This window comes from Oryzias latipes, chromosome 18 (genome assembly GCF_053564925.1).
Source record: "Oryzias latipes strain Hd-rR chromosome 18, Olatipes_Hd-rR_3.1".
Classification (NCBI taxonomy): Eukaryota; Metazoa; Chordata; class Actinopteri; order Beloniformes; family Adrianichthyidae; genus Oryzias; species Oryzias latipes.
In genome coordinates, this window is record NC_136254.1 from 13,166,158 (window position 1) to 13,186,205 (window position 20,048).

At 42.9% G+C, this 20,048-nt stretch overlaps 1 protein-coding gene across 1 annotated transcript in view; it reads right to left on the bottom strand.

Annotated features, from left to right (window-relative positions):
• The window catches only part of pea15 (proliferation and apoptosis adaptor protein 15), a 46,956-nt gene continuing 26,908 nt past the window's right edge, over positions 1–20,048 (bottom strand). Inside the window, exons 2-4 of the mRNA XM_023965802.2 lie at positions 3,781–3,955; positions 3,549–3,704; positions 1–1,944 (exon numbers count right to left, since the gene is read on the bottom strand). Coding sequence (XP_023821570.1) covers positions 1,880–1,944; positions 3,549–3,704; positions 3,781–3,952 — 393 coding nt within the window. The 5' untranslated portion in view covers positions 3,953–3,955 and the 3' untranslated portion in view covers positions 1–1,879. The remainder of the gene's footprint in view (positions 1,945–3,548; positions 3,705–3,780; positions 3,956–20,048) is intronic.

A 20,048-nucleotide genomic window follows, 5' to 3' on the forward strand; every position in this document is an offset into this window, starting at 1 on the left:
TTTTCTTTTTCTTCTTGCTGTGTGTGTTTTATAGCGCTGCGCTCCTCATAGCTTTGGTGTAAACAAGCTAGGATCAAGCAAACCATGAGTCAGCATTTTGTAGGGATTGTGACGGTGCAGCTTTCTCTGCAGATGCATAGGAGTCAAGGAAGTCTTGCACTACAACACAAGCCAGCATATAAGACAGAAAGGACCACAACAGCTCCAGTCATAGTAAAAGTCCTGGTCGTTGGCACTGGGGAGGGAGTGTGGTGGGAAGGGAAAAGAATGACCAAAGCTTTAAGTCCTACAGCCTGGAGGATTTTCTGTACACTGAAGTCCACAGAAAGCCTCAGACCATCTGGGACACGCCAAGGGTAGCTGTGATCGACTCACAGTCGTGGAGGGTTTGGGGAGCAGGCTGCAGGAAAGGAGGTGCACAGTGTTCTGCAGAGTGCTTCTTCGTATCAACAGCCTAGCTAATGTGTTGGCACAGGCGGGTCAAGAGACGCATCACAGTTAAGACATTTTTACGCATGTTGTTACCCTTCGTGTGTCCCTGCGCGGGTCAGAAAGGCCGTCTGCAGCCAGAAACAAGAACAGCAGTTATTCTGTACCAGGAGACACACCTTAAAACATAAATAATACTCTCAGATTATTTCTGCAGCATTTTCTGGTTCTAATGAAATGCAGAAACTATAAATCTGAAGTGTCTAATTTCTACTGAAACAAACTTATAGCCCTGATAAGAGACACCGTGACATTTCAGTGAAAGGAAATAAAGAGAATCTTTCACTTGTTCTTTTGTTCATAGCCTCAATGCTGGAACATTTATATTATATTAGCTTTTATAATTGTATAATTGCATGGTGTCTTCTATCAGTGTAATAAATTCATCTGAGAAGAAATTACAAGAGACTTTTGATAAAATGTATAGTTTCTGCAAAGTGATTTGTGCATAAACTGCAGCCAATTATATTATGTAGAGTATATTCTTATTGTTTTTTCATTTTGTATTTACATCTCTGAAAGCCCACAGAGCTCCTCTGAAGAATTCCTACAGTTACTATCAGCTAAAGGCAAATATTGGCGTTTTGTATAAAAAAAAAAGAAAATCGACGTTAAATATATTTGACTAAAATACTTTTTGCTCTTTAAATATGTGGTTAGCCTTTTCAGATTAAAGGGAGCACATAGGAATGGTTTAGTGCTGGGAAAACGGAGGAAAACTCCTGTTTGAGGAATGATTTAAAGAAGAAATAAATGTGTCAGGCTCCTTTCTATGTTTCCATGGACTGAATTCTTTTTTTTGGGGGGGGGTGGGGGGTGGGGGGGGTCAAACTGGGGGTCCGATCTGTTCGGCTGGTCTGCACTGAAGGGTTAGCTGGTTAAGAAGAGAGCAGGAAACTAACCAAGTGAATATTTGGTCTTAAATATGCATAAACATCCTCTCGCCTTCATTCACCGGGGACAGACTCTGCCACCTTCTGGGGAGGGGATGGGTAGGGGTGCCTGTCTGAATTCAGGGGCTGCAGAGGTTCACCTGAAGGCTACTCAGGGAAGGGGGGGGCAGCCTCTGAATTTAGACAGTGTTCAAACAATATCACCCTCACCCCCCGCTCCCCTCCTTCACATGATGCCCCAACTTGTCAAATGTCAACCCCTCCCCATCCTGAGACAAAGCCGCATCGCTACGATTGGATTGGTTGCCTCGTGGGTGTCTCTAGGCATGGTCCTGTGTCTCGCCTGTGGTCCCCGAATTGGAGGGGGGGGGGGGGGGGAATGAAGTAATGGCTGGATGAGGGTGAGTGGTTGGGTGCTGGGATGGGGATATGGAGGGGGGTTGAGATGTGATTGGGGGAGAATTCAAGCGCAAAGATCGGGGCTGCATGTGTGGACCTCAAACTTTTTTAGGGGGGGGTGCCAGCTTGATGATCTCATCTTCAGAGGGCTGGCGGATGATGTCTGTTGGAAGAGAAGGAGACACATGGTGAGAACCCCACCCACACAGTTTGCCAGAGATGACAACAACCAGCATCCTAATTAAACTATCACGTTCAGTAAAGGCCCCACCAAGAAAAAACATGACAGACAGATTGTTAAAATGATTTGGATGCATACGCCACATAGTTATTCAGAGGTATCTGTAATACGACTATGATCCCTCGCCATCAGAGATATATTAAAACGCCCCCTTTATAAATAACGTTAATAGTGTATTACCTTATTGGGAGAAAAATAGTTGAAAAGATCCCAAACCACAGAATGTTTTTTACCAAGAACCATGATAAAGTGTAATGAACTGACGTTGATTCAGATACAGGGGAACAACAGAAGTGGTCAGGAAACGTTCTTTGGGATTTATTTGTGTTTATAGAGAATAGAGTGCCCAACTGTTTAAAACATAAATGAAATTGGAACCCTGGTACAACCAAACAATGCATTCGGTGCTTCATACGTCATCAACCACATGATCTGCTAGTTGACAAACGCCCTGAAATATTGTGCCGAACCACTCTGCTTCACGAAGGTGAAACAAGCGCCGAAGCATCCGTGTCAAAAGGGCCATCCCTATTGTTTTCAATTCAGTCAGTTAACCTACTATGCAGAAACAGACTGAAGAAACTTTATCAAACAAAATCAAAAGAATTAGTGATTTCTGACATAATTATTGAATTAATAAGATAAGACAAGACAAGACAAGACTTTATTGATCCCCGGGGGGAAATTGGGTTTTAATGATTCTTTATAAATTATTTTTTTTAATTTTTAAGATCATTTATTTCAAATACTTTACAACCTTATTAGGGGAATTTTCTAAAGTTTTAATCTACTCTTAAAGTACCACTCTGATCATCTTTTGATCTATTTTAAAAAAGTTCGCAGTAGTCTTTTAATTGTGATTATGCTGTTTTTAGCCAAAATTTGAAGGAAAAAAAAGTGTCGCTTTTTAGTACATAGTTTTTGCAGAGTGGCAGGAGTTCATTAGAAATTCACCTCTGAGTTGTGGGCAGGACCGTTAGAGCAAACCAGCACCTCTTTCCCATTGCTGGGAGCTTGGAGCAAGGAGTTTGTGGCCCGCCCAGGGTTGTTTCTATGTAACAGATGAGCCCTTTTTCAAGAGGAATTTTTAATTTAAGATTAATTTCCTTAATATATATTCAATCATCAAAGAAAAGCCACAAAAACATGTTAAAGCACCAAAAACACAATTTTCATCGGAATGGATCATAACCCTTGTGCTATCTTAGATGACCCCACCCTTACTTTGAGGTGTTATTCCTACCATGACAAAGGTTAATAAAGGTGGAAATATTTCATGTAATCCATGGACACCAGTGAAGATCACAAATCATTAAAAAAAAAAGGTTCAGTGCACTGTCTAGTGGGTCTAGATGGCCCAACTCCCAATGTTAAAGTGCAAGGGTTAATTGGACTTTTTAAAGATTTATTCTCAGTTTTGGTCACTAGGGGGCAGGCTCTGACCAGCCCCCTTCACAGCTGGTGAGTATTGGAATTTCATGAAAGTGTCTGCAGGTGAGAACCAGGACTTCAGCAGGTTTCCCCACCTTTGTATTTCTTGGCAGATGGGATGCGTGTGAGCTTGGTGTCAATTTCGTCATCCTCCGAGATCTTGAGCACAGTAGTGCGGTACTCGATCACCCGGGTCAGCAGGTCCGGCCGCCGGGAAATCTCAAAGATGTGCTCGATGTACGAGAGATTATCTGCAAGAAAGGTAAACAGCTGAAGCCCACCTTAGATGGCAAAGTGTCAGATGTGCAGCTGATGGCTGCAGCTCACCTTGAGCCAGCTTGTCGTTCTTCTCCAGGTAGCTGAACCATTCCTTGGAGGAGGTGATGTTGTTGCTTTGCTCCTCAGGGATGTCCTCCTTGCATGCTGACTTGAGTTGCTCCAAGTCCTCGTTGGTTATGTTTTCAGAGAGGTCGCTGAGCAGAGAGCTGTACTCCGCCATGGTCTGAGGAGAAAATAAAATAAAGGACAGAGGCATTACAAACCAAGCAGTAGCTTCTCCTTCATGTTATGTGAAGACAGGACATATTAAAGACAATAAAATTCAAGGACAAGTGAAAGAACCAGGTTTAGATTAGATTAGATAGATCAGATTAGATTTGCTTTATTGTCATTGTCCGTTGTACAATGGAATTGAGGCATCACCATTTCAGTGCAAGAACAGCAAGGAACAACGACATACAACACTAAATAATCAGTACATAAAAGTGTACAAATACAAACTGCAATAAAGAATGACCAAAACCTGTGTGCAAAATTGCGTACAAAATTTTGTGCAAATATGTCAGATGTGCAAGAGGTAGCAATGAGGTGGAGTGTTGACGTTGTGGACAGAGTAAGTGGACAGAAGTATGGATAAGCAAATATACATATATACACATAGACATTTCTATCTATCTATCTATATCTATCTATCTATAAGCATGCACATATGAATGTGCTTTTGCAGATTTTATCTGTGCATTTTGGAATTGAGGATGGTTATTGCCTTGGGAAAGAAGTTGTTTTCTAAGTCTGTTTGTTTTGCTTCTGATGCCTCTGTAGCGCCTCCCAGAGGGCATCAGGTCGAACAGGTCTGAGCCAGGGTTTGAACTGTCCTTGATAATGTTTTGAGCCCTAGTGATGCAGCGCGCAGAGTAGATGTCCGTCAGGGTGGGGAGAGGGCGCCCAATGATCTTCTGAGCCGACTCTACCACTCTCTGCAGTCTCTTCTTATCCGCGGCCGTGCAGCTGCCGAACCAAACTGTTATGCAGTATGTGAGCAGGCTCTGGATGGATGACTGGTAGAAGGTCAGCAGCAGGTTGGTGCTGATGTTGTTCTTCCTGAGGACCCTCAGGAAGTGCAGACGCTGCTTAGCCTTCTTGATGATGGCTGTGGTGTTTGCGTCCAGGAGAGGTCGGCAGAGATGATGATGCTGAGGAACTGAAGTCTGAATAAAATTTGCAGCTGGATGTTTGCTGATGTTCTGAGCTTTGAAATAGCACTATGCTTTCAAAAGATTTGAAGCTTTTTTATTTGTTTTAAATGAGCAACAATTTCATGTTTTAGAAACCACAAAAATGACCAAAGCAATATTAATTATTAAGCAGAACAAGACCTTTGATCGCTACATTTAAGGGCCACCACAGCGAATCATCCGCCTCATTCGTGCCGACACTTGTCACCCATCACATCTGAAACCTGCCTCCACCTGTTCCAATCTGCTTGCAAACGCCTCTTCACTTTCTGTTGTTCTGGACTGTTGATCCTAATAACATAAAGTTCTCCACCTTCTCCACCTCTGCTCCCTGTAACCTCACCGTTCTACTTGAGTTCTTCTCGTTTACACACAGATACTCTGTCTTGCTGAAGTTGATCTTCATTCCTCTCTTTACAGAACAAACTTCCACCTCTCAAGATGTTCCTCCACCTGCTCTCACTACAGATCACAATGTCATCTGCAAACATCATGACCCAGAAATTCCAGTCTAATCTCATCTGTCAGTCTTTCCATCACCACAGAAACAAGAAGGAGCTCAAAGCTGATCGTTGGTGAAGTTGCACCTCCACGTAAACTCCTCTATGACGCCTACAGAACATCTCGCCAATGTCTTCCAGCTGTCATACATGTCCTGAACATCTCCAACGTTCTCCTCTGTCACTCTAGAGTCTCTCATCCAAACCACAGCTCCGCTCTCTGGATCTGTCATAGACTTTCTCTGGATTTACAAAAACACAATGCATGTGTGTGTGTGTGTGGGTGTGTGTCAGTCAGTCAGTCAGTCAGTCAGTCAGTCAGTCAGTCAGTCAGTCAGTCAGTCAGTCAGTCAGTCAGTCAGTCAGTCAGTCAGTCAGTCAGTCAGTCAGTCAGTCAGTCAGTCAGTCAGTCAGTCAGTCAGTCAGTCAGTCAGTCAGTCAGTCAGTCAGTCAGTCAGTTTTCCCTCTGGTGTTCTGACTCTGCCCAGCATACGTTTTGGAGCCACAGTAACATGATAAAGGCAAAAACAACCATAAAATCATGAGTCCTAAAGTTCTGTGAAACCACTTTAAGTATTGAAGCTTGCATGAATGTCTGCAGTGAAAGAATCGACCCCCCAGCGCAGGATCCCTCTCTCTTTAAATACAGGAAACACTGGATTTTCTGAACATGCATCTTAGGATGGAAACAGTGTTCAGGAAAAAAAACACGTTTGTTGCAATAATGAATAAATTAATTAATTAAGTTACTTTGAAAAAACTGCCAGATGTAAAAAATATCACTTGGCCATCAGAAGTGGTTTGAGGCATATTTGCATTAGTTGGCGAAAAAGGGTTACACTGATGGATGGAAATCTAACAACAGTCTCAAAATTTTGGTCCAACTTCTGTCTGAGAATTCAGTGTTTTTGAGGGGAAACTTGAATGAAAAGTTTAGCGCATCATTTTTAAAGGCTGAATATGTCAGAGCGAAGTTGTGGCAACTGTTATTATGTCACAACTTCGCTGTGGCATAATCAGCCTGTGGTCCAATGAGAAACAGCTGCCTCTGAGCTGGATGGGTCTCCTCAACAGGACCACATGTTCTCTATGTGTAGAAAGAGAACAAGTGGTTGCACATTAAAAACAACATACAATGGATCAATGTAAGCCCCCCCCCCCATCCCTGGCTTCTGTGCAGCTGGCACAGGCTTCATGCAGTGCATGATGGGAGCTGGCAGGCATGGCCTTCTGCTGCTGATCAGTCAGTCACAGATAAACCCTGAGAGCAGAGTGCCAGAGGAGCTCAGAGCTGAGGGACTGACCTACATTAGCCTGGTTACTGCCTGCTCCAACCACTGGAGGGCAGCGTCTCTGCAGAGAGCTGTGGAGGGTGTGAGAATGCTGGGACGCTTCTTTCTTCTTCTTCTGTAGAGCCTTGAGGATTTGAATCTCCTGCTTCGTCTGCAGACTCATTGTTTTTTTATTTGTTCGTAACAGGTTTGTGGGGGAGATGATGACAGCATAGCCAGGTTTGATGAAGGAAATTGCAAAAATTACTTCACCTGTGATCAACTTCTTCAGCCAATCTATTATGGAAAAGTTAAACAGTTCTTTCAGACCTTAATCTAGTTTTTCTTTATCCTCATCAGCTGTTATTTTCTTTCCTTTATGGTTTTGTTAAGTACTACTTTCTGAAAGAGTCTCATGTTGGATAGAGTTTGTCTGAACAGAAAAGGTTTTATATTTAGATAAATCTCTTCTGTGTTTGAAACTAACCAGTATTATTAAGAACTATTATATTAGACTGTACACTCATTAGCCACTTTATTAGGCACACCTATCTAACTGGTCTGGTCGTTAATGCAATTTTCTAATCAGCCAATCACATGGCAGTAACTCAATGCATTTAGCCATGTAGACATGGTCAAGACGATCTGCTGCAGTTCAAACTGAGCATCAGAATGGGAAAGAAAGGTGATTGAATGAAGTGACTTTGAATGTGGCATGTTTACTGGTGCCAGACGAGCAGGTCTGAGCATTTCAGAAACTGCTGATCTACTGAGATTTTTACCCACAACCATCTGTGTGTGGGAATGCCTTGTTATTGTCAGAGGTCAGAGGAGAATGGCCACACTGGTTCCAGCTGATAGAAAGACAACGGTAACTTAAATAACCACAAGTTACAACTGAGGTCTGCAGAAGAGCATCTCTGAATGCACAACACATCCAACCGTGAGGCGGATGGTCTACAGCAGCAGACGACCATGGTGAGTGCCACTCCTGTCAGCTAAAAACAGGAAACGGAGGCTACAATTCACACAGGCTCACCAAAACTGGACAATAGCAGACTGGAAAAACGTTGTTCAGTTTGAGGAGTTTCCATTTCTGCTGTGGCATTAAGATAGCAGGATCAGAATTTGGCATCAACAACATAAAAGCATCGATCCATCCAGCCTTGTATCAAAGGCTCAGGCTGCTGGTGGTGGTGGTATAATGGTGTGGGGAATATTTTCTTGGCACACTTTGGGTCCCATTACCAGTTGCTGACCATGTCCATCCCTTCATGACCATCTTCTGATGAAAAGGCTCCATGTCATAAAGCTGGAATCAACTCAGACTGGTTTCTTGAACATGACAATGGGTTAATTGTTTTCAAATGGCCTCCACATTTACCAGATCTCAACCCAATAGAGCACCTTTGGGATGTGGTGGAACAGGAGATTGGCATCATGGATGTGCAGCCGACAAATCTGCAGCAAATGCGTGATGCTATCATGACAATATGGATAAACTCTCAGGAATGTTTCCAGTATCTTGTTAAATCTATGCCACCACAGATTGAGATAGTTCTGAAGGCAAAAGTGGGTGCAACCAGTACTGCCAAGATGTACCTAATAAAGGATTTTTGTTGCCTTTTCTTAAGTCAACAACTCCTTCAACTATAACTGCAGAATTTCAAGTTGTGTTCGTTTGCATGCTAAAATTGTGACTACAGTCCAGCTTCAGGCTTAATAAATGCAATTTTGTGAGCTTAATTGATGGTTATTCAGCAAAGGAAAACATCCAAAAACGGGGTGTATGTTCTGCTTTGCCAGTTTAACAAAAGCAATCCAGTTTATAATTTTTGGGTGTTAAACCCATAACAGAAGTCTGACTTCTGTTCTTTCAATGTCTCAATGCTTAATTTATACTCATAATCCCAAAACTGATAGACATGCCATTTTATTTTCTGGACTCGGCTCACTTCTTAACAAGAGGGAAGTTTGAGGATGTCCAAAGGTGTCAGGAAGTTAACTTTTGCTTTAACATGTAGCTCCAGATCAACATGTCAAATTGAATGAATGAATCGCTCTGAGAGGCTGCTGAATGGATGCAGAATCACACCATTCACATCTTGCTCTAGTGGAAGCTAGGTATTCAGGCAGTGTGTTCATGCTGACTCAGCATTTTCCTTTGTGCAAAGCTTTTGCTGGTCATGACTCTCTTTAGATCAAATTATAAATGACGATATCAGTTGAATCGTCGTTACAGTACACCCCTACAAATAACTGTTGTTTTAAACAATACGTCGTGCTGACATGCTTTTTTATTCAATTCTAAAATAAATACATTTCCCTAATTCAAGAATTCCAAGTTTTTAGAAATGGTGTTCAAAATTTTTTTTTGGGTCTTTCCTTGTGGGCAATTTCATCTGACCTGTAACTTTTAGATCTGTTAGTCTTCCCTCTCTTTCTTTTTCTAGTGTCAGTCTCATTGAGACAACAGTTGTTCTGAACCTGTCCTTCAGTTTTAAGTGCTCAGTAGCACCAAGCAGAGTTTGTATTTGTATGCCAGCCATAAGCATCTCATGCGCGCCTCCAGGAGGTGTAGACGTGTCCTGCAGCTTTTCCTGCAGGATCATTGAAAGAAATGATGTTACAAACACCGAAAACTGAAGTAATTTTTTTTTCTTAAAAGTCGTAGTGTATAAAAAAATGTGTCTGTATCCTGGGGAACACCCCTCCCCCCCCAACATACACAACACCACTGCCTCCACCCAAGTTACTCTGTTTAACCCTTGTGCTATCTTAGGCACTTTAATGTTGGGAGTTGGGTCATCTAGACCCACTAAACAGTGTGTTGAACCTTTTTTCTTCAATGATTTGTGATCTTCACTGGTGTCCATGGATTACATGAAATCTTTCCACCTTTATCCACCTTTGTCATGGTAGGGAGAACACGTCAATGTAAGGGTGGGGTCATCTAAGATAGCACAAGGGGTTAAAAGGATCATGGTAATCATTTAAAATCATACAGAACAATTATGTTAACCACATAGAAAAAGATACTTGATCATATTCAGTTGGGTTTTTCAGATGGGTCACATAAAACACGCCTCTCCTGTCTTCACATCACTACTGTACACAAGCAAACTTCGCCATCAGGGATAGATTCCAGTCTAAACCCTGTCAGCTTCATCTGTTGCCGTGACAACAACTTTTCAGACTTCGTCAGAAAGCTGGAAGGGATGCAGCTCATCTGCAGTTCAGCCCCTCTTGTTTCTGATTGCTGCTGCAGGAAAGAAGCAGAACAAAGTTTGCAAAGAAGAAAAAGATGGATGAGGGACAGAACACTACGGTGTCATCTGCAGACATGCTGCACCCATGAGGAAAAACTGAAGAGTTGAGTTACGTTTGATGAAGTACAGACGGAACATCTGGAAAATCCCGGCCTAATCACTAATGTTGGTTTTGACCAACAGCCCTTCGGTCTTATTAAATCTAGATTTGTTCTCATTTCTAGAGGTTAAACTTGCATGGATTGTAACCAAAGTCATAAGTAACTAAACACTTCTGTTGTCATAGTGACGGTTCAATAGCTGGCTGACCTCACTAGCAGGAGGTCAAGGGTTTGACACGGAAGGAAGAACTCCAACATGGCATCACAGAAACAGATATAAAGTGTGTACGTAACAAAACAAGTTTGAAGATGTGTCTGGCATGTCATGCTGTGAGAGGAAGAGAGTGTGTGAAATCCCCTCCTACACCCCCCCATCCTGCATAGCCTCTATAGGACAGGCGTGCCATGGCTCCTGCACAGGGAGGGCCACTGTTCTTCACATTCTCATGGCCACAAACACGCCTTTGTCTGCTCCGTCTGCTGGAGATGGGCCAGAGAAGGAGCCGTCACCAGAGAGCTTCATCCACCGAAACCTCCACGCAGGCTGGAGGATCTCTGCAAACATTTCTGATGCAATCACACACATCCTCTAATGGGAGGTCCACTAAAAGAAATATTCATCGCCGTGTTAAACAGCTGTTTTATTTAAATGAAGCATCTGGTAATGAAGACCATGAAGTTTTGAAAGCTACAGCATCAATTTTCACTGTTTTAAACCCTGCAGCAGCTTTTTCCAGCTTTAATCAGCGCAAGAACTGAGTGAATGCTACAGTCGCCATCTGGATGTTTCTTAAATGCAAGTGACTGGGGGCTATAGGAGCAGCCAGCAGCTTCTCTCTGATATTTAGGATTCAAACTCTGAAATGAGGAAAAGACAAAACAGCATTTTTTAAGAGGGGCTCCTCTAAGCCACGTTCCACCGTTCAAAATAGACAGAGCAGTGATCACATGAGAGTCTCTGTCATTATCTAAACAGCAATCGATTGTCTTCAGGAAAATTCAGGGCTTAAAGACCCACAACGATGAAAATTGTTCGTCTCATTATGGAGGATATACACTGTATAAAGAAAATTCAGCTCATAATTCCATTTTGTTGTGAATCAAGAGCCGATTTAAAAGAAATGTCATTGCAAAACGATTGTATTTGTGAGGCAGAGAAAATACTGGGAGGGGCCAAAAGCTCCCAGCTCTGCTTCATCCGCTTGTAGACAAAGAAATTCACGTGCGTCTTCATCTGGCACGGTTGGACAGCTCCAATAGTTCTCGCCATTTTTGTTGCACAAGTTATTTTAGCTTTGGGTTGTGAGGGGCTGGAAGCTAGCGGGAGGAAATGAGCGCCAATACTCATACTCCGCGCCAATGGTCCTGCCCACAACTCAGAGGCATATTTTAAAATAGACTTAAAAGATGATTGAAGAGGGATTTTAAATGAAAATTGGTAGGGAATCGTAAAATATACAACTTTGAGGAAATTGCGTCGATTGATCTAGACGGAATCCTTCTAAACCGTCCTGAAACAATAACAAATCCACTCTATTATCAATGTACCACATGCTTTTTTGAAGTCCCAAACATGGCAGCTGTGAGACGTTTTAGTCCTACACCTGTAGGCGGGGCTACTCCCTTCACTGCTGAGCTGATGGAGACTGAAGGGCAGAGTCACTGGGTTCACCTGTGATGTCAGATGAGTTTGTCGTTCTGTCGCTGAGATGCATCCAAAGGCAATAAGAGCATCAAAGAGGCCAAGCTTCACGTGGGCGTGCACGTGGGCGTGCACGTGGACGTTTCTTCTAATTAAAAACGGGAAGTAGTTCCTATCATCTCTCCCCTCTGGGGGTTAGCAGCTTCAGTCACTTGTCTGTGGATCCGGCGTCTGCTCAATTCCCACAGATCCGGAAGCAGAGCAGACTCTACACTTCGTGACTTTCCTGCCAGCCGCCCTCCTCTCCCTCCTCTTCATCAGTCCTCCTTCACTGTGTTATACTGTTTAGTCAGGTCATAGCTCTCTTCTCCTGGTTTTTCTCATTCTTTTGATGTCTGCTAGAGGAGTTGTTACATCTATGGTGAGAAAAGCTTCCTGTCTTCATTGCTGGACCTTCAGAACATCTGTGCTTCTGAAAAATGCGGACGATGCTGTGACCTTCAGCCGTTACACAGATCACATTCATTACTGCAGCATTCAGCAGCAGCTCCAGCACTCCACAAACACAATCTCCCCACTGCAAGCTCACAAACACACATGCACGCTCACACTCAACCCAACACATGCTCACAAACACACACAGGCAAACACACCATCACAAACACACAATCATAAACAGAAACTGACAAACACACAATAACACACAAAAAACAGACAAACAAATAATAACAAAAAAACAATTACAAACACACATGCACTGTTACACTCAATCACAAACAGAGAAACACACAGTCACAAACACACACAGGCAAACACACCTTCACAAACACAAACAGGCAAACACACAACCACAAACAGAAACTGACAAACACACAATCACACACACAAACAGACAAACACATCATCACACACACAAACAGACAAACACATCATCACAAACAGAAACTGACAAACACACAATAAATCACAAACTGACAAACACATCATCACAAACAATTACAAACACACATGCACTGTTACACTCAGACACATGCTCACAAACACACAATCACAAGCACAAACATACAAACACACAATCACAAACACAAACATACAAACACACAATCACAAACTAAAACTGACAGAAACACCATCACAAACAAACAATTACAAAGACACATGCACTGTTACACTCAATCACAAACACAAACAGAGAACCACACAATCACAAACACAAACAGACAAACACACAATCACAAACACAAACTGACAGACACACCATCACAAACATAAATGGACAGACATATAATCACAGTCAATTGCTACAGAGCTCCAAACTTCATGTTACCTTCAGATTAGCCCAAGTACAGAATGCAGAGAGCTTCATGGAATGGGTTTCCATGGTAGAGAAGCTGCATCCAAGCCACACATCACCAAGTGAAATGCAAAGCGTCGGATGCAGTGGTGGAAAACACGCCACCGCTGGACTCTAGAGCAGTGGAGACACCTTCTCTGGAGAGATGAATCACACTTTTCCATCTGGCAATCTGATAGAGGAGTCCGGGTTTTGAGGTTGCAGGAGAACAGTACACTTCGGACTGCACTGGAGGAGGAATTATGGCGTGTGGCTGTTTTTCAGGACTTGGGTTTGACCCCTTAGTCCCAGGGAAAGGAACTCTGAATGCTTCAGGATACCAAAACATTTTGGACAGTTCCACATGCACATGCACCACTGTAGGCTTAAAACACAGGTGTGTATGCTCACTGACACACACGCCTGCAAAAACGTGCACATGGGCACACCTACAAACTACAGGCTCAGAAACACAAACTTAACGACACATGCATGCTTAATAAACACATGTGCATGCTCACAACCACACACTTTCAAGCCCAAAAGCACACATACGCTTGAAAAAACCCCAGATGCATGTCCACCAACATGTACTGTACACACCCACAAACAAACATGCTGACGCTCACAAACACAGGCATACTTACACACCTGCACACTCACAAACACAGGCATACTCACACACCTGCACACTCACACCTGCATGCTCACTTACACAGCCGCAGACTTACTCACACACACACTTGCACATGTGCACACTAACATGAACCAAAACCTTTTTTACTCCCTAAACCAATAATGTTGCCATGGATACGATGCCTGGCTTTGCTTTTAGGCATGGAGAGTGTTACCTAGCGACAGGGCAGAGACCTCCATCCCCCTTTTAATTCACCTGGCATCTTCAGACTGAGAAAATGAACACTGGTGTGATTGTGTGTTATTCTTTTACTCTGCTGCACACAAAGATGCAGTCGTTTTACACACTAAAACACACAAAGCTGTTTACGTACACACACATGCTGATGTATAGTTTCTGACCAGCTATTCCACCAACCAATAAGGATTTAGGCTTCGGAGCTGGACTCTAGAATGGATTCAGACTGAGGATGTCACCGTGGAAACCAAACCACAGAGCTAGTGGAGGGAGCTTCATATTCTTCTTCCCTGTGGTCCTTTGTCTTCATCGCTGTGAGTCAGCTCCTCTTTGAATTTACCGTTTTCCCAGCGGAGGAGAGCAGACGACAGACTTTGGTCTAAATGTCATCACTTTGTACACAGCCTGTTTCATCCATGATGTGGAAGATGAAGATGACAGACAAGTCAGGCAAACCCTGTGGTAGTTTTAGAGCAATTTTAAACTTGATAAAATCACAATGCAAAAAAAACAACAAATCACCCAAACAATCCTGGATAAAAAGTCTGATGCTAATCACACCAGACATGTGACGCGCATTTTGGAACGTGTGTTTATCCAATGGTGTTCACGTTGGACACCCTGACGCTGAAGGGGCAGCCTCTTCGTTGTTTTTCTTTTTTTTTTTAACCGTTCACTAGCACATGTCCGCCACCTACAATTGGAGAAGGGTTGTTGTGAAATGTTAAAGTGGTAATTTTGCCTTAGGCTTTTTCTTTCAAAGTATTCCAGCTGGGCACAAAACACACTTATTAATTTCTCCTCCATGATTAATTTTCAACTGGTTGGCACTTCTGGGAATTAAAAGGGACGTCATCCATGCGTCATTATCAAATCGAGTCCCTGATTGGTCAGAGTTCGGCCTCGTTAAACTTTTAACGCACCTTCAATGGCTATGAGTTTTGTACGTTCAAAAATGGTCATAAAAACACGTGTAGCTACACATGAGTACAAGAGTTTTCAACGCAAACGCCAGTGTTGATGCATAGACCTTTCATTGGAACGTAGCTTAATAACACCAGCTAAGGTGTTCTTAAGCTATCCAGGTCTGGATCAGATCAGGATCAAACCTGCTGGATTTTACTGAAAACTGGATAAACAGTCTGCGCTATCCCATGGGTGTCAAAATCCAGGCTTCGAAGGCTGACCTCCTGCTGGTCATCTGCTGCTGATTACCTGAATCAGATACGTTTAGTCAATAAGGAGCTTCAATGGGAGGTTGGTTGGAAAACATGTTGGATTTGAGGCCTGGATTCTGACACCCCTGCGCTAGCCTTTGCTAACTCAGCAGCTGAAACGTTTGTTCTGAAGGGATCTTTTGCAGGTAGATTAAGTCAGAACAGCTTCTCTCCCTCCTTGTTCTCTCCATCATCTCACGATTACGTCCAGAGCATCTTGTCTTCATGGTTACCATGGAGTGAACTCTGATCTTCTCCTCCTTCACACTCCGTTTCCCCAGATAGAAGGAATGAGTGGGAGTCCCGCCCACCCTCCATCTTCAGCAAAAACATACAAACGTGTTTGGCTGTTCAAGAGCAGAAAATTTTAATTTCAATCGAAGCTACGTAATTGATATAACTGTAACTGATGCAATCGTTCTCAGATTCAGGTGGTGGTGGTGGTGGTGGGGGGGGGTCCTGTCAGAGCTCTTCTCTCAATACTCCTTCAGGAAAAGCAGAGGGAGGTGAACACCTCCTCTGATCTGGGACCAAATGATAAACACTTGCACAAACGAACCAAAACTATTTTGAAAATCCATCCGGGAGGAGAAAAAATGATCAAAAAAGAAGCAGCCTCAGATGTGAACTCAGAATCTGCTGTTTAGAGACTGGCTTAACAAGCCTTTTACCCCAGCGCGTGCTCTGAATTAGCTCAGACGTTTCTGTATGAATATGAAATGCATTCAGAGATGGAGGAATTATTTATTCAGTGAACAGACATCGGACTACAAGCAGACCATCACTCAGAGGCGTTTTTCTTGTTAAAGACAGCAGTCAGCTCATTTCAGCTAAGGGGATTTCAAACTGAGCTCCCATTTAAGTCTCATGCACGCGCACACAGTGCTCCATATCCACATAATTGTTTTCACTTCTGCTGGATCCTCTGCCCCGTGATTCTCGTAATGGCTCGATCAGGCTCTTCTCATCTGTGAGTCCATCAGCGGACAGACCTTTGACCAAAACCGTCTCGAACATTTTCAGAGGCCCAAACTGTTTTTGCACACTTTGGGAAAGACTTCCTGGGCCCTTAACCCCGGTTTACAGGATGTGTTCACGCAGTCCGGCCTGGATGAAGAAAAGAAGGACGCTGAGGCGCCGATGAAGGGCAAGGCAGCGGCTCGACGGCAGAATTAGGGAACGAGAGGGGAAAGATCCTTGCCTTCCTTCCTACTGTTCAACGAGGCAGCAAGAACTGCCAGCACTTATCAGTTCAAAAGCCCAAAGCAAGAATGAGGGAGGGGGGGATAGAAGGAGCAAGCGCTAATCTCAGCAGAGGAAGCGGAGAATGTAGGCCAGTGGCCCATTTTTCAGCGAGGACAGAAGAAGCTTTGCTGCGTGTAAAAATAGAGCATTTCAATCAGATATTTTTAACTTTGGGTTTTCATCATCCTTAACCCTCTGTGCTCTGAAACTGATGGATTTCATAGAAAACTGATCACTTTCATGTGTTTGGAAGAGAAATGCTAAAAAAAGACCATGAAGACAAGCAGGTTCATGAACTCTCGGAGGCTAAAACCACAGCTTCATTAGGTTGCTTGCAAGTCAACAGTCCTGCAGACGAGGTCCAGACGGCGGGAAAAGTTCATCCGTTTGTGCATTTACGGAGATCAGAACTCCAGACCTGAGAGATGCGTTTTCTCCTACAGTTGATGGAAGGTCGTGAGGATGGGACAATTCGGTGAGTGGTCCTTTGGTGCTCCTGATGCTAATAGGTTATCAGTCTAACCTTTGTGCTATCTTGTGGGGTCAAAATGACCCCACCCTTACATTGACGTGTTGTCCCTACCAGGACAAAGGTGGATAAAGGTGAAGAGGATTTCTTGTAATCCACGGACACCAGTGAAGATCACAAATCATTGAAGAAAAAAGGTTCAGCGCACTGGCTAGTGGGTCTAGATGACCCAACTCCCAACGTTAAAGTGCCTAGGATAGCACAAGGGTTAAAACAGTGTTTCAGGTCCTCAGGAAACACTGTAAACTCTGCTCAAACACACCCGTCTTTGATGATCAGGCTTCTGCAGAGCCTGATGATGAGCTGAATCAGGTGTGAACAGGCAAGGCAACTTTGAAAACATTCAGGACAGTGTTTCCAGAGGACACTGGTCTAAAAGATTCCTTTTCATGTCTGTGAGTCACTGTGATGTCTCCATCTGTGGGAGAACTTATGGAACTAAAGTGAATGTTGATCAAGAATGTTTGGATGAATGAATCTACATTTAAAGCTCAGAAAAAACAAGGAAACTCTTTTTATTGATGTTTGATTTTGAATCTGTGATAAAATGATAAATCTTGCAATCCTTCAAAAATGCTTTCACAAATTCGGTCAATTAGATGCTGAAATACTAGAAAGGAGCTGGATTTCTGTTGGAGAAGCTCTTTGAGGATCAACCAACCTTTGAGCATCCAGGCAAGACTTTCAGTTTTTTAGCTGATATCGGAGGAATTTAAACCAAAGGAATTGTAAGAACTTGGTTTTTGTCAGCTTGGAAAAAAAGTCTTTGTTTGAATCTAGCAGCTTCAAATGGAATCTAAATCTACAGAAGCCTCAAAAGCTGAAGCTGATCTAAAGCAGTCGTTAGTTGTTGCTCTTTCAGAACCCTTTAAATTCACATAAGAGGATCCAGATTCTGTTCTGATCCCTGCTAAGAATGATCCCTTCCATAAAATAGGTGGCAGTATGTGCTCTTTTTTGAGTAGTTTAAAGATTCACTCAGATGAAAATGGTGTTTTTGGTGTATTTAACATGTTCTTGTGGCATGTTTCTCATGATGTATATGTTGAGAAAATTAAGTTTAATTGCACTTCGAAGTATTTCTTCATTTGAATCGTTGTGAATTAAGAGATGCAACAACGGAAAATGTCTATTAAATCACTGCTGCTCTGCGGAAACTTATATGTTCTAGAAACTTAACTTTAATCTTTGATAATAAATATAGGATGAAGGGCTCATAGGTTCTGGTGTTCAGAACCTAACTTGGCATTGTGAACACTAACTGATGCATGCACACCTGTGAACGTTCAAGTGCATTTGCATAGTTGTGTTATGGAGAGGATGCTGCTGCACATGAGAGTGCACGAGTTCAGTTATGCTTATTCCTTTGAGTTTCTGTTGAAACTGTGTTGCAGAAAAAAGTTTGTGTAGTTCAGAGACACGACCGACACACAAACACAGGCTTTGGAAAAGCCAGAGTTCAAAGGTCAGAGGAGGACAAAGCTGCTAAGGGGAGGATAATATGAGACGCTGGGTGTCGAAGCACAAATGAAAGTTTGGAAAGATGTCGAGCAGACACGTCTGCATAAGCAGACCACAACGCCAGATTCTGATGAATCAGGTTCCCCCACAACTGAAAGAGGACAACTTGGCTGCGTTTGTGTCCTCAATGAAGACGTTTGTGAGGAGCTCTCAAAGCTTCAGACCCAGCTCTATTTCCTGCGTCACCATGGACACACTTCCTGCTGCAGGCTAAGGCAGCGGAAAAAACAAGCCCTGCTGAGGGACGGGAACAGGCGCAGAAGAATGAGAGACGGGGGGTGGGGGGGTGAAGGGAAGTAGCGGCAGCTGGAGCTTCCATTAGACTGAGAACTGGAGCTGATCCTACTGCTTTGTTCAACGCTTCCTTTTTCCTCTTTTTTGGCCTGATATGCATATTCAGGACGACACCCATCTATACAACTGCATGTGAACGCATCACGGATGGTTCCGCTTTTTCACAGCTTTTTATCCTCCCCCTTCTCCCTGAAGTTTTGGATTCTACCATAACCCGGTGAGCAAGGCTCATCCAAATACATCACTCTTTTTCTGACAGCTGCATCAACATCCTCTTTAGTTATTCTTCTATTAATGTACATTTAAAGGTTTACCAAATAAAGATTTTAATTGACCAAATTTAGAAGCAAAAAAAAGAACTTACAGTTCCTTTAAAAACTACTTATTAGAGAAAAGGATCATTTTTGTCATTGGCTGCTCGGAAGTTGATAGTTAAGTAGATTTTGAAAAAAAAATTGCCTACGGACTTAAAAAGTGTATGTTTAGTATACCTTTTAATAGTTTGAAAAATAAAAATGATCAAATAAGATCTAATAAAATCGGCTTTATATCACATTCGAACAGGAATGACTCAAGGTTCTTCACTGTGCAACATTCAGCGCTTTTAGAGCCATGCGTTTGATTTCTTACCGACTATAACCCAACTTCACCCTTTAGAAAAAGAAAACAGATTTGTATTTTTATTATTTGATAATTATTTTTGCACAATTGTTTTGGGCTTTAATAAAAGACAAGTGTACAGTACGTTCCAAATTATTATGCAAAGGATTTTTCTAAATACTCAATGTAAATGACAGTCAGCATAATTTTCAACTAATTATCCGTCCATCCATTTTTCGAAACCAGTTCTATCCCTTACAGGGTCACTGGGTTGCCGGAGCCGAACCAGGCAGGCCACATACTAGACAGGTCACCAGTCTATTGCAGGGCCACAATCACACACCCATGCACATACACACACGCACTTAGGGACAATTTAGAGTCAACAGTTCACCTATGAAGCATGTTTTTGGACTGTGGGAGTAAGAAACGAGTCCCTGAAGAAAACCCATGCATGCACATGGAGAACATGCAAACTCCACAAAGAAAGGTCCCAAACGGGATTAGAACCGGGGCTTCTTACCGTGAGGCAAGAGCTTCACAATTCCTGGATCCATTGAACTTGTGAGTTTTGGGAGAGTTTCTTCTTGAACGTCTTTGCAGGATGTCAGAAGGTGTCATTTTCACACCTTCGGGGACCCTAAAAGGGCCGACCAGCTCAGCTCTTCCAATGAATCTGGCCCAA